Source organism: Pagrus pagrus, assembly GCF_965226575.1.
Source record: "Pagrus pagrus genome assembly, chromosome: 24".
Classification (NCBI taxonomy): Eukaryota; Metazoa; Chordata; class Actinopteri; order Spariformes; family Sparidae; genus Pagrus; species Pagrus pagrus.
In genome coordinates this window covers 250,001-265,000 of record NC_140206.1, presented here as the reverse complement: position 1 = coordinate 265,000, position 15,000 = coordinate 250,001, and the positions used below count along the sequence as shown (strand labels likewise).

At 45.2% G+C, this 15,000-nt stretch overlaps 3 protein-coding genes across 6 annotated transcripts in view; 1 reads left to right on the top strand and 2 right to left on the bottom strand.

Annotated features, from left to right (window-relative positions):
• The window catches only part of cdk15 (cyclin-dependent kinase 15), a gene marked incomplete at its 5' end in the record, with an annotated part of 10,428 nt that extends 9,575 nt beyond the window's left edge, over window positions 1–853 (bottom strand). For all 4 annotated transcript variants that reach the window (XM_084347099.1, XM_084347100.1, XM_084347101.1 and 1 more), the window contains one exon: window positions 653–853. In XM_084347099.1, the coding sequence (XP_084203225.1) occupies window positions 653–853 (201 nt within the window). The remainder of the gene's footprint in view (window positions 1–652) is intronic.
• A 4,422-nt stretch (window positions 854–5,275) lies between these two features.
• Window positions 5,276–7,224, bottom strand: LOC311253050 (putative claudin-24). Its single transcript, XM_084346771.1, has one exon. The coding sequence runs from the start codon at window positions 7,077–7,079 to the stop codon at window positions 6,420–6,422; it is 660 nt and encodes a 219-aa protein (XP_084202897.1). The 5' UTR covers window positions 7,080–7,224; the 3' UTR covers window positions 5,276–6,419.
• Window positions 7,225–10,061: 2,837 nt separating this feature from the next.
• dph3 (diphthamide biosynthesis 3) lies at window positions 10,062–12,120 on the top strand. The gene is made up of 3 exons (XM_084346844.1): window positions 10,062–10,276; window positions 11,019–11,093; window positions 11,619–12,120. The coding sequence occupies exons 1-3, from the start codon at window positions 10,169–10,171 to the stop codon at window positions 11,694–11,696; spliced, it is 261 nt and encodes an 86-aa protein (XP_084202970.1). The 5' UTR covers window positions 10,062–10,168; the 3' UTR covers window positions 11,697–12,120.
• Window positions 12,121–15,000: the final 2,880 nt, after the last annotated feature.

The window sequence follows — 15,000 nt, the reverse complement described above, 5'->3', positions numbered from 1 at the left end:
ACTCAGACAGGAGTACAGTCACTCAGACAGGAGTACTGTAACTCAGACAGGAGTACTGTAACTCAGACAGGAGTACTGTTACTCAGACAGGAGTACAGTTACTCAGACAGGAGTACAGTCACTCAGACAGGAGTACAGTAACTCAGACAGGAGTACTGTTACTCAGACAGGAGTACAGTTACTCAGACAGGAGTACAGTCACTCAGACAGGAGTACAGTTACTCAGACAGGAGTACTGTAACTCAGACAGGAGTACAGTTACTCAGACAGGAGTACTGTAACTCAGACAGGAGTACAGTAACTCAGACAGGAGTACAGTTACTCAGACAGGAGTACTGTAACTCAGACAGGAGTACAGTAACTCAGACAGGAGTACTGTTACTCAGACAGGAGTACAGTTACTCAGACAGGAGTACAGTCACTCAGACAGGAGTACTGTAACTCAGACAGGAGTACAGTAACTCAGACAGGAGTACAGTTACTCAGACAGGAGTACAGTCACTCAGACAGGAGTACTGTAACTCAGACAGGAGTACTGTAACTCAGACAGGAGTACAGTCACTCAGACAGGAGTACAGTCACTCAGACAGGAGTACTGTAACTCAGACAGGAGTACTGTTATTCCATCAGCTGGTGGTTGTCAGTTAAATACCTCAGCAGGCGGGAGGGAAGTTGAACTCCGGCTCTTTCTGAAGCTGAACTCCTCCATCTTCTCCTCCTCCTCCTCCTCTTCTTCTTCTTCTTCTTCTTCTTCCTCCCTCCTCCCCTTCTCCTCCTCATCCTCTTCCTCACCACAGCAGCACCTCCTCACCCACCACCCGGCCTCCCTCACCCACCGGGACAAGTCCTCCATCTTTTCTGCTGTAGTCCACTCGTCCTCCTCCTCGTCTCTCTCTCTCTCATATGACTCACATGTTCAGGACGAGCAAGCAGGTCCCATGACTGTGTGTGTGTGTGTGTGTGTGTGTCTGTGTGTGTGTGTGTGTGTGTGTGTGTGTGTGTGTGTGTGTGTGTGTGTGTGTGTGTGTCTGTGTGTGTGTGTGTGTGTGTGTGTGTGTGTGTGTGTGTGTGTGTGTGTGCGTGTGTGTGTGTGCGTGTGTGTGTCTGTGTCTGTGTGTGTGTGTGTGTGTGTGTGTGTGTGTGTGTGTGTGTGTGCGTGTGTCTGTGTGTGTGTGTGTGTGTGTGTGTGTGTGTGTGTGTGTGTGTGTGTGTGCGTGTGTGTGTGCGTGTGTGTGTGTGCGTGTGTGTGTCTGTGTCTGTGTGTGTGTGTGTGTGTGTGTGTGTGTGTGTGTGTGTGTGTGCGTGTGTCTGTGTGTGTGTGTGTGTGTGTGTGTGTGTGTGTGTGTGTGTGTGTGTGTGCGTGTGTGTGTCTGTGTGTGTGTGTGTGTGAGGACCCGCTGTAACAAATAAAGGTTAAAGGTTCATTGATTACACTGTAAACAAACAAACAGTGACTCTGAACAGTTAAAATAAGATAATGGCCTGTAGGAGGGGTAGTGCCACACATGAGAGATACACTGTAAAAACTTAAATGAATACATACACTGCAAAAATAACAACTGTAGAGGTTTTTTAAATAACCGACAACCTCACCAAGAAATACACTGTAAAAACTTAAATGAATAGATACACTGTAAAAAATATAAGTAATGTTTATCATGTAAGAGTTCAAACAATGGACACACTGTAAACTAATGATACACTACAAGAAAATGACGTCCAGTCACACTAACCAGGAGACACACTGTAAAAAACTATCATCATCAAAACAAGAAATGCTCTGTAAAAAATGACAATGTTTTACAGTTAAAACTTTGCTTAATCTTCACATTTCTGCCAAATGTCATCTTTTCTTATGTTTATTTTTTATCTCATGTGCTCACATCTGCCTGTAACATCAGGACGGATCATGGTTCTGTTGATCCAGGTACTGGAGTCAAACAGGTGCAGCGCCTGGTTTGAATCTACCTGCAGCTTCACCTCATGCTCATGAACCCATCGAGTCTGACTGAGTGTGACCACTGGAGGGCAGTAAGTACTCTGGTTACTTCTCTGGGAGTCTGTAGACACTCCAGCTGCTCTGAGGATGCTGACGTCACGTCTTCAGGATCTTCTCCAGATGTTTCATAGAAACATGAGGTGAGTTAATGTTCCACTTTACTGGCTGATTAAATATTCAGTAGATTCAGTATATGTGATAATTAAAGGACTCAGAATCTCTCCTGAACTAAATAAAATGTCTGCAGCTGATCAAAAGAGACAGTTTGAAGAAGCAGCAGTGTCACGACTCTCTGACTCAACTTTTACTCTCAGGAAAAGTGACGGCTCGTCACTGTGAGACTCTGGTGGATCAGTAAACATTAACAGACGATTGGTTTCTGTCCTGACAGACTTCTTTAACAGCTGGACTTGATCCTGCTGTCTTTATTCAAGTTCAAATAATATCCAGCAGGACTGAAACAAGAACAGCAGCCGTCAGTGATTCAACTAGAAACAAGAGAGAAATTCAGTTCCCCTGATCTGTCCAGAGTGAACCCTCCTCACAAACACAACAATAAAGGATCTCTGACAAAGAGATAAACCAACATGTCCGACGCTGTCGTTTGATTTTACTGTAAGACAGACAGAGACGTCCACTGAGGAGAGACGTCCACTGAGCAGAGGTCCACCGAGGATAGACATCCACCGAGCAGAGGACTGTAACGCATCTAAAGAACGTCTACAGAACGTTTGAAGAACGTCTAGAGAACATCTACAGAACGTCTGAAGAACATCAACAGAACATCAACAGAACATCAACAGAACGTCTACATAACGTCTACAGAACGTCTGAAGAACATCAACAGAACATCAATAGAACGTCTGAAGAACATCAACAGAACGTCTACAGAACGTCTACAGAACGTCTTCTTATGGATCAAAACTCAGGTTTTTACGAGGTCACGTTGATTTTAAAACTTTGACTTCTTACTTTTCTGTCAGCTGGACAACATGAGACTGAGACGTTCCTCTGTTCTCCACACACACACACACACACACACACACACACACACACACACCGTCCCATGTGATCTGCTCAATGACTTCCTGTCTTCTGCTGCTGTTGGACTCAGATGAAAACAGCCTCTTTTGTTCCCGACTGTTACAATACTGGGAGCTCTGGTCCACACTCTGCTTCCCAGGGAACAATGTCACACACACACACACACACACACACACACACATACACACACACACACACACACACACACACACACTCAAAGTGGTCAGAATAAATCTTCATCGTTGTATAACAATGTTTTCTGCAGTGTCAAGAGCTCATCAATAAGTGTCAGGATGTGATTATTGATGGTTCACAGCTGATCCACAGCGTTGGACCTGCTGTGATGCCGACTCGCCTTCGTGACTCCTGAGCTGTAAAGATAAAACGTTTCTGACTTAGTGTAATTAACGACCTTATTTTTGTTCTCAGAGCTGTTTCTCTTGGATGGCGAGGCTCTGCTGGAGATCAGCTTTGATTTCTTTCCTTCCTGTTTCACTGGCAGCCATTTTAATTAGCTGTTCCACAGGAGCGGCCCGACGTGACCCAGTGTGGAAACATTTTGACAGAAAACAGAACCTGCCTTCAGTTACTGAAGCTTGTTGAGGTCCAGACACCGTCTCTTCAGTTTATCGTCTAACTGATGTTCGCTGTAAAACAACATCACTGCCAAAAGTACTACGGTCAGTATTAATAAAGTTACTGTGAAAATACAGTGTTATGATGTAAAAGATCATGTTGGTACTGTGAAACACATCTGGAGTTACTGTAAATGTACACATGAACAGTAACTTTACTGTAATATGACTGCAATGTACTGTGTTTTCATGTCCCAACCATGCTGCTTGTTAGCCTGTTTTGAGCCTATTAGCATGTTAGCATGTGTACCTTGTAAAACTACAATATGTTATTGTTACTGACTGTATGTTTCTGGGTCCTAACTACAGTTTTTCACTGTCATGTACCATTTTACTGCATCCTGCCCCATCAGAGCTCCATCACAACCTTTATGGCACTCACTGCTCTACATTACATCAAGGCTTAATGACACGCATCATTAGGGGCGTGGCCTCTTTGAGGGACAGGTAGCTGTCATCACTGATCTTCACCTCTCATGGTGTCTGTGGAGACTCTGACTTCAGATATCCGACACAGTCTTTGTTTCTGTTTGGTTGATCGGACTGACCGACGGGAGGGGAGAGACAGACGCCGGTGTTTTGGATTAACGAGCGACTGTGGGCTTCATTTTATATCTTTACGAAGCAGGAACACGTCAGAGGGAACAGATGTGTTGTTTGAACAACGACCCTCTAAACTGGATGAAGTCGGGTTCTTTGTCCTCTGAGTGGTGATTGACGAGTGGGAGGATTGTGTCTGAGTAATGTCTGCAGGCAGCTGATGTTCTCTGCAGGTCTGTTGGCACGGCGAGCTGAGGTGGTCCACTTCCTGTCTGTCCACTCGCTGTTCTGAATGGGTCCGCTCTATTGTCCCAAAACGGAAGAGAGTGATTAAGGAGAAGGTGGTGGTTCTGTTTGTGGTACGGAGAGTTAACGTATCGCTGCCAGGACCTGATTAGATTTTATATACGACCTCATTGACATCACAGGGAAACATTTCCTGTTGGCAGAACCACAGAAGAAGACAAATATTTATGATCCGTCAGAGAAAAGCAGCATTATGGGACCGTTTCAGGATCAGTACCAGCCTGCAGGGTCGATGTGGATCATGATCTTTATGTTGGTGAAGGTCCCCAGTCATCATCTTTATTATTACTGTGATTCTGTACAGTTACAACTCGTTTATACTCATAGATATTTACTATAACTACTCATACTGATATGAATTCTTAGTAAATGCTGATTTATTAGCAGTCAGAAGGGGCGGAGCTGCACCTCCGTGGTTACCATGGTGGACTGATGTGGATCCAGCTGCTGGATGGAGGCAGATAGTCAGATTATGGTGCTGGTGCTGGTGCTGGTGGTGTGGGGGTTATAATGAGTGTATTGTGGAGCAGAACAAAGGCAGCTCTCAGCCTTTATTTATCCAGGGAAGGGCTCCGAGCAGCCAATCAGACGGGACGTAGAGTGCAGATGTGGACGGTGGAGGTGAGTCGTCTGCAGACATCGATCCTGTTTCACACTGTTAACGTACGACCAGCGAGCAGAGACGTACAAAGCATCATTAATAATGAGGATCAATCACAGAAGCCACAAATCAACCAGAGTTCACTTTGTTTTCATGCATTTTTATTCTGCTTGTCTTTACAATCATCTGCTGAGGATAACCTCAAACATTACATCATCGCTCTGCCGCGTCTGAATGAACACAAAGTGGTTTCACGTCGTCTCTCTGAACATTAAACACATTGTGTCTGTAAGTCGCTGTTTAAAGCTGAACCACGTTCATCTGACTCGTCTCCACAGCTCCTGCTCAAACATCAGCTTTGTACAAAAACTACAGTGATGCTGGTTTGTGTCCAGAACCAGAACCAGAAGTGAAGGGATTTACAGTCTCATGCAGACAGAACAGGAAGCAGCAGCACGTTGGTCTCTTTGGATTTACACAATAATTGGCTGAATGATTGAAAGTGACGTCAGGAAGCTGAAGGTCTGCAGCCAGACACTAACTCACATCTCCAAGTGTCCAACGACAAGAAACTATCAGGATGGATTCTGGGAAATGATGTTTTTATTCTTTTTACCAAAGTCTAAAAGTAACAGTCAGCAAGAGAACTACAGTAGGTTTGTTTTCTCAGTGCAGTTCTGAACCAGTTAAAATGCTGTAAACTTTACCATCTTCCCATCTTCAAATCAAGCTTTCTTCTTTAATCTTCTATTTAAAACTGTGATTCAGAACTTCACTGAGAAAACAGCCCGTTTTATTTCAGGTGAAACTGTTGGACACTTCAGGAACAAGAGTTTGGAGTCTCAGGAAAAAGTCAAGTTTGGCTGCAGAGTTTACAGCTCAATAAAAAGGCTCTTTGTCTTTATGTGGTTCTGAATCAGAGTTTGAGAACAATTCATCTAAAGTGTAAAACTGTGATTCAGAACTTCACTGAGAAAACAGCAGGTTTTATTTCAGGTGAAACTTTTTGGACATTTCAGAAACATTTCCACTAATTTGATCCTGATGAGAGTTTGAGATCTTTGTTAAAGTTAAATTAAACGTCTCATTTTCTTTATGTGGTTCTGAATGGAAGACACTCAGTTTAGAACATTTAATCTGAAGTAAAACTCTGATTCAGAACTTCACTGAGAAAACAGCCCATTTTATTGCAGACACATTGTCTTTTGTAACTTTTGGACTTGGGAGCAGCAGAACTCACCGGACCGACAGAATTAAGCGACATGTGGAAACAGACTCTGAGACAGCCTCCGTCTCAGACGTACTCAGATCTGGTCCTGAAGGGGGGCCGTCCAGGCTGCACCCTCACCAGCGGGATGGGGGGGACAGGTGCGTTACAGTTTTCCTTCTGCATACACAAACAGGAAGTCAGCAGCAGACTTCCGGCCGTCAGGTGAAGAACTCCGGCCGTCCAGCCGCAGAACAGAGCGTCCCCGAACTCCCAGCGCGGCACCACCTCCGGCACCGACTCGTCGAAGAAGCGCAGCACCGTCAGGTGGGCGATGTAGGACACCGGGATGAGCCCCAGGATCCCGGCTGCCAGGCTCAGCACCCCCCCTGCCGTCTTCATGGCCCTCTTGCAACCCAGGTCCTGGCAGCTGTTGACCATGTGCATGCCGGGGATGGCCAGCAGGAGTCCCAGCAGCCCGGCGGCCACCGTCACGCACATGAGGATCCGGGCCAGCTTGATGTCCGGTGGCAGGCCCAGGAGACTGTCGTAGGGCCGGCACTCGAGCGCCCCGTGGTCCTGCACCACGCAGGTCTCCCAGAGGCCCAGCTCGTAGCTCTCTGTGGGCAGCAGGTCGGTGGACAGTGTGAGCCAGGTGGACATCAGGGTGGTGGCCAGCGAGCAGAGCCAGGCCGCCGCCGCCAAAAACACCCCCGACAGCTCCAGAGCGTGGGTACTTGGGTCCATGATGGCGCCGCTCAGAGTCTCTGGATCCACGGGTCTCCTGGTGCTCCCACTCTTTACCTCCCTGCCTCCCTAACGAGGGGAGGGCTCCTCACCGGGACATGACTGCTTCCAGGGAATATCCTGAGCGGGCTGGCAGCTCCGGAGGAAACCCTTCATACATCCAGCACTCTGAGAGGAGACCTGTGTCCCTGCCAGGCCTTGCCCCCCTCCCCCCCCCCCGCACCCAGCTGGAGCGAGTGATTGGCCGGCGCTGAGACAACAGCATCATTCAGTGAGGTCGCCTGCACGCAGGATGTCGTAGAAACGCAGACAGGATGTTATCAATGCACACATCTCTGTGTTTGAAGTTAATGGCATCGCTCACGCTGCTTCCCTGCTTTGTGTGGCCCCCGGCCCCCGCAGGGGCCCCGCCCCCCCGCCGTGTCACCGGGCAAACCCACTAAACAGAGACGGGTTTACACCAGGTCTGCTGGGCTTTGTTCTGAACAAACAGGAAGAGCTTTACCTCAACATCCAGGCAACCAACATTCACCACAACTTTATTGTCTACAATCGTCTATATATTTATATTTATTATTTATATATTTATATTTATTAGTTATATATTTATATGTGTTATTAACAGGGCCGGCTCTAGCCCTTTGGCTGCCCTAGGCGAGAGAGGGGCGAACATGAAGGATCAGGCGTCCTTTCTCCAGCAGGTGCCGGCCTCTGCAAATATTGCCTGAGTGCATCTGGCCAATTAAAAAAACAACAACACATATATATTAGTATATTCCTGGAGGGGAACTTTACAGAAGTGTGAACAAACACCACTATCACCAAAATGGTTACACTGTGTTTGCACTTGGTAGTTGTGAACTCACTAAACAGAACTTGTGCCTTTCAGCTTTAATGTAGAGAGCAACTGTACTTTTCACAGGCTGGGCAAATGCAAAATAAAGAAAGGGGTCGAAGCACTGGAGATATTACTGACAGCACAGTAGCTGGCGATCTAGGCTATGATATTTTTTATTAGACGCAGTAGTCTGCTTATGCTGGCAAAAATAGAGTTCATGTTCATGTATCTGAAACATCCTTTATGTAAGAGATAATTAAAGTTAACGTTACAATGCAACCTGCGCAGGTTGTTTAGCTGCTAACGGTAAATAGAGTATCAGGTTACCTGATACTCTATTTACCTTTAGCAGCTAGCTAGCTCCTAGCACTACCCAGTGCTATATTGATTCAGATGACTGATTAGCTAGTCTAGCTAACATAACATCAGCACAACAACCCTTGTTGAGAGTTCACTTCAGGATATTTTATTTGAGGATTTCTATCACCAGTGCTACCACCGGTTACATCACAAGATCATGTGTTGTCCAGATACTGGTCTTATGACATTTACATCTATGTAGGTTATCAGTGAAGTTATGTTTGCTAGTAATACGTAGCAAGCTAGCAAAGTGGTGACAGCAATGAAACATCCAATATTAGGTGATGCACAATACTACATTTATTTCGTTTGAACACTTTAATGGCTGAGAAGAGAAGACTTACCTCTACACCTGGCCTTCTTTTTATCTTCTTCCTGTGCACCAGAGGGTTTAGACCGCTTCATTTTGGGAATCAGGTGAAGCTTGATGGAGGCAACAGCTGAGCGCTTGCCTAATAGCAATCGCCGGCCCTGGTTATTTCTATATTTAAATGTGTAATTTATATATTTAATTGATACTGTTCCCCTGCAGCCTGACGTGATGGAGGAAATGTTTGAATTATTTTCGTGTCTGTGTATTTGAAGACTTCTGTTGACCACGTGTCATCTCTTTGACTTATTCAGATCTCTGTTAAAACCAAACTCCATTCAAAAATCATGAGTTTAAGGCTTCCTGTCTTCAGTGGTAGAGTCACAGTGACGTGGTGGATCTTGGCAAAATGGCGCCATCTGCTGGACATCAGCGTGACTTACAAGCAGAAAACATGAATTACGTCACATCCTGGAGACGACAGCTTACGCGAGTACAGTCAGAGCAGAAAGTGACACATGCAGAGGATGTGCAGATGAACCCAGCGTGGCTTCAGGGCAGGATCATCATCGTCATACGGCATCACCTGTTCAGATTTCGCAGATTTAAATATTATGTCAAATAAAAGAACCGTCAGGAGAAATGGTGGCTATTCTTTTAGCTCTTGAGTGGCTGGAAAGCTATAAAGCAAACAAAGTACTGATAGGATCAGATTCAAGCAGCTTAAAAACATGCAACCAGAAACAAGACAAGACATTCTGGTGGAAATAACTCAAACTGTGTGTAGAATTACCAAAGCAGGAGTAAATGTGACGTTCACTTGGATTCCAGCTCTACGACATGAAACAACGAAGATGCAACAACAAAAGTAGAAGTAGATATGACAGTTAACTATAGTAAGGCGGAGGTTAAAAGTATAATCAAAGTAGAGATGAAAAGAAGTGGCAGGAAATAAAGGCAGAGTGTCCCACAGTATCCACAGTATCCACAGGGAGGAGGGACGGATGACAGAACAGTAGCAGTGAAGAAGAAGAAGACCAAATATCCAGAATGAGATTTGGGCTCAACCGTACGATGACACACGACCTGGTGTGAACATGTAATCATAAAGTATCAGCCGCAGAGGAGGATTCAGGGGGTGTCAGCAGGAAGCACATATAGGTTGTTTATTATTATTATTATTGTTATTGTTATTATTATTATTATTATTATTATTATTGTTATATCTTTTCCTTGTTTATTCATTTATTTATTGATTGATTGATTGATCCTCTCCCAGTAACCGGTCTGATCCACACGAAGAAGAAGGAGAAGGAGAAGGAGAAATAATTTTGTTTATTATTTATTTATTTATTTATTTATTCATTCATTCATAGAAATCAGAAATGTAGAAGTCCCGATCCACACTCCAAACCAGTAGGTGGCGGTAATGCACCAAAACGTTGTTTGTCAACCGCCAAAAAAAAACACTAAGAAGAAGAAGAAGAAGACGAAGAAGAAGGCCTACGCGTCATCACTACGCGCCACAGACACGTTTTCACAGATGTTGAGCTGATTTGTTTTTGCTGGGTTTTGGAGAAGATGTCGGTGTTTCACGACGAGATAGAGATCGAAGACTTTGAATATGACGAGGACACGGAGACATATCACTTCCCGTGTCCCTGCGGGGACAAGTTCGCCATAACTAAAGTAAGTGACTGCAGGCTAACGGCTAACAGCTAGCTAGCTCCTGCTGCTGTGTCGGAGGATTACCTCATTTACCTGATATTAATTACTGAACAGCGTCACTTGTGTCAGAACAGCAGACGACTGTTGACTGTTAATCAACTAACTCTACCTTCAGTAACGCTACTTGTCATGTTCTGCTCGGATGGACTTCCAACCAGACTCCTTTTAAATATCATGTCATTATACGTTCGCCTCGTTCTGTGGCGTATTGACAGTGACCCGGAGATGTTTCTGATCGAATTATCTGATCAATGAGATGTTCTGGTGAACTCGGCATACACAGCATCGCTTCAACATCACTGAGTGTCTGATGGTTTTGTCGTTTCTCATACCGGGTGTCTCTGTCGCGTCCAATGGTTTTCAGGCGATAATGAGATTAAATGTGAGAATTTTTAAGTGGAGTTTGGTTTGATATGAGTCTATTCAGTTAGTTTGTGGTGTCACGCCGGGGTCAGATGAATACAAGTTACATGGCACATGTCTGTAATTAGTAACGTAATTCATTCAATGTCAAAAAATGTAATGTAATTTGATTACTTTTGGATAACTTTAGTGTCAAACATTAAAGTGCTGCGCCTTCTACAAAAAAGGAGTGTAACTACTTTTAGATTATTTATTATTTTGGATTACTTAAGATTACTTAGATTACTTTAGTGTCACCCTGCCTGTGCTGAGTAACTGAGTAACTGTTGGTGTTTTGAAGGAGGATCTGGAGAACGGCGAGGAGGTGGCGACGTGTCCGAGCTGCTCGCTCATCGTTAAAGTCATCTACGATAAGGTGAGAGGACGTGATGATTATTGGTTATTGATCATTTTTTCCACATTACTGGTGATTATTGATCACAAAACAGTCGTCTCTGAGCCTGCCTGCTCAGTGTCGACATTGAGCTGGTTTGAAATGTTCTGACGTTGGTGGAGATGTAAAGTATTCCAGCAGAACCTCAGTGATTGTGACGTTATTTCATGGTTCTGTTCTGAACTTGTTCTGCTGACTCGTTCTCGCTCTGTGGAGAAGAGTCAGGTGTTTTCGTACCTGTGAAGTCGAGCTGTTAGAGCTTCAACACGTCACCGAGCAGCTTTCACAGGAATGAACGCGGCTCCACCTCCGACACTGTGTCCAAATCTAATGTAACGGCCTTTCACACCACCGTCATCGTTGTGTCATCGTTGTGTCCTCGTCCCTATGTGGAGTGAAGGGACCGTTTCAGTCCACCTCTGATCCTCCAGCTGAGGTGTAACAACAGTGACTGTGTGCAACAAGAAGACAGGAAGTGTTGACCTACAGTGTTGTTGTGTGTTTCAGGAGTCGTTCATGTGCGGAGAAATCATCGAAGCTCCGTCATCGTGTTCAGAAAACAAACTGGAGCTGCTTCAGTCCTGACCTGCAAAACCACGGACTGCTCCTTTAAACCCACTTTATACACACTGTTCACTTTGACTTCCTCCTCCTCCTCTCTTCCTCTTCCTCATCCTCCTCTCTTCCTCTTCCTCATCCTCCTCCTCCTCTCTTCCTCTTCCTCTTCCTCATGCTCCTCCTCCCCCTCTTCTTCTTCTTCTGTGGTTTTTAACTCTTTAATCAGAAACAAACTTTTGTCTCTGTTTCAGTCTGAACTCCCAGAATGCATCACATCTGCTTTTCTTGATTGATTTCAGTGACATGTTTTTCAAAGATGATGTGTTTGTGTGCTGCTGGGAAACCTCAGCGTCTGACAGACGAGGTGTAAATATGTCTCATACTAGATTATTAACTTATATTATTGTGAATGTTTGTGCTCATTAGAACCAAAATAAAACATTAAACCGTTCAGTTGTTTTATTTTCTGTTGAATCAAAGATTTAATTTATTCAAACATTAATTTATGATTAGATTTTATGTTGGGTCCTTACAGGTGCTGGAAATCCTTGAAAGTGCTTGAGTTAATGTTCTCAAGGTTTGAAGGGAGCTCAGATTTTGAGGTTCGTGATAACGTTAGTGATTATTATGATGTTTATAGTCTGAATACATCGTGATGTCCTTGAACTCGTCACCACTCTGTGGACAGATGTCATGAAACATCTGTCCATGATCCTAAATGTCTCCCGGTTCAGCCCGGACTGAAGTCCGAGCTGTTGTTGAGCCTCGTCGGTACAGACTAAAGGTTTGAGCTCTGAAAGGATACGAACTGAACGTTAACAGACGATGATAAAGATGATGATAAAGATAATCGAACAGACAGACGTGTTGAAATGAAACGGCGTGGTGGCAGCATTAATAACAGACTTCCTGCTGATTTAAAAGACGTCAGTGACACAACACCACTGAACATTTAAACATTGAGATATGTGCAGTGAAATGTGACGGACTGAGACGTATACAGACTGAACTGTGATATGAGCTCACTGGATACACAACAGCTGTGCTTTGTTTTCACCAGCAGAGGGCGTCAACGTCCTCCAACTCCAGCAGAATAATGCTGAAAAAAAAGCAGAGAAAACTCAGAAAGTACTGAGAAATACTTCAGGCTGAGGCTTCACACATTGGGATTACAACCTTCTCCTGCCTGGCTCATCAGCCAAGGAACCACCAGCACCTTTTCCTCAAAGACTGGTAACGTTGAACTGGGCCTAGATAGCATAGCATAGCATAGCACGGCTAAGCACAGTACTGTTTAACTGTGGTTGATGTAATGCACGTGTTCAGTCTATGTGTCTTCTACAGGCAAACCAGCCCTACACAGGAGGTAGAGCTCCTCAGAGCACATCACTCTAGTCTCCTACATGAAGTTCAGATGGCTAATATGAAAACCATGCGATATTTAATGACCTGCACTCAGCAGAGTTAGGTCTTTGCTCATGCAAGGAGGAGTTGTTAAGGCTTAGGTCAGAACGTCTTTCCCCACCATGTGATTGTGGTGACTCTGATTCACACTCCTCCCTTGATGGAAGGTTAACTCCCTCTCCACTCAGAAGATGGGAACAGTTCCTGGCTGACCCTGAAGTCCTTAGGAAAGAAGTCAGCTCCTCCACCTCCACTGAGAGACAGATATTCTACCCAGTGTTCCCAGTCTCTGATGCATGACACCTTCATCAGTGCTCATCCCCCTGAAAGATGGACCAGATCCCTCCAGGAGCTCCCTTCTCCTCTCTGCACCTCCATGAGAGTGATAACAGCTGTCCTGCCTCTCAGCGAGACAAAACTGCAGCATGTGATGTCAATGTCCATAGAAACACTAGCTCAGAGTGCCCCCGCCTTGAAGAGCTTGAGTTTTATAGCTCGGGACATTGAACATCTTGAGCCAGACAGCTGTGATCACCATGTTGAGGATTACCTTAGTTTACTTGACCATAGTCTAATTGACTTGCCCCATGCGACCCAGAGGGAGAAGGTTAAACTTGTGTGGAAGACCAGCTCCACAAAAGCTCCTATCCGAAAAGACTACAGAGGGCTTTGTCGGGCATTGAGAGAAGAATGATCTTCTGCTGCTGGTGAGGCCACAGCGATGGCTGCAGACATCCAAGTCAAACATTCTCGTCGTGAGCATCCCAGAGATTATTACATGTGTTTGAGGCATGCGTACTTTCAGGGCAAGAGAACCACAACCTTCAGTCATGTTGTAATCAGGATGCGTCAAGAAAACCTCCCACTGGATGAGATCAGGACGATGACACAGGTGGTTTAGGAAACTGTTGTCACTTCCAAATCCATTGGTGAGACACCCGAGCCTGCCTGCTCAAACACAGCAGCGTCTCAGAAATCTCCTGCCTCAAGACGTCTCCCAACAGACCACAGGGGGACAAAAGGATGCACAGGGACACTGAGTCATCATGAGTCCAGTTCACGTGGCTGGAGGACGTCTCCGGTCCAGAATACACCTCATTAACTTTGATTCTGGGTCCAGTTCACCTGGGCGAGAGGAGGAGAGTGTGTCTGTCAGCACAAACACTTCTCACATCATTGATCCTCATTTCCATTCAGTCACAGTGAAGCTGATCACTCCTGAGAAGACGTCCAATCAGTGTTGAGCTCCATGTATCTAACCCCTGATGACGGACGGTCCTCGTCACTGTAGTTGCACACACTCGGAGCAGCCTGTAGGGGGCAGCAGCTCCTCAGCCTTCACCAGCTCGTCAGCTGCTGGGTTTTTCTCTCAGCTGAGAAGAAGATCACAGTTAGAGAGAGAAAGCCCAGGTTTGACCCTCCGACCTTTAACTGGTCTGATCTGGACTCTTTAATTAGTACAGCTGTGATGATCACCTGTTCAGGTGCAGAGGGAGTGAGATCAGGTGAGCAGGTGGGCGGGGCCTCAGGTGATGTGGAGCGCTAGTTTATCGTCAGGTACTTTAGTCGTGTTGATCTTTGAACGACAGCTCACAACATTCACTCGGTGACTTCTAGAGCGTCAGTTTGTTCTGTTTTAATAAAGTTTGTACTGTTCAAACCAAACCACTCATCGTCCAATCACAGCAGGGTATTTAATCAGAGATGACGTGTGGAGACAGGAAGTGAGTCGTCTGGCTGCAGGGAAAACTTTCACACCACAGGTCCAATTAAAGGTTCCTGCTGGGGAACAGCTGATGTTCTGACTGACACTCATCAATTTTAATAGAACACCAATTAATATATTGACGGATCGCAGCTAACGGCTAACACCTTAGCATCGGCCCAGTGTCCTCATGTAGTCCACTGTTATTATTATCAATCCTGC

Bases quoted from the DNA above. Each gene is read 5' to 3' on its own strand.
- dph3 (XM_084346844.1), top strand. From the start codon at position 10,169: ATGTCGGTGTTTCACGACGAGATAGAGATCGAAGACTTTGAATATGAC. The intron at 10,277-11,018 runs GTAAGTGACTGC...GGTGTTTTGAAG, and splicing joins ACAAGTTCGCCATAACTAAA to GAGGATCTGGAGAACGGCGA. The intron at 11,094-11,618 runs GTGAGAGGACGT...TGTGTGTTTCAG, and splicing joins TTAAAGTCATCTACGATAAG to GAGTCGTTCATGTGCGGAGA.
- LOC311253050 (XM_084346771.1), bottom strand. From the start codon at position 7,079: ATGGACCCAAGTACCCACGCTCTGGAGCTGTCGGGGGTGTTTTTGGCG.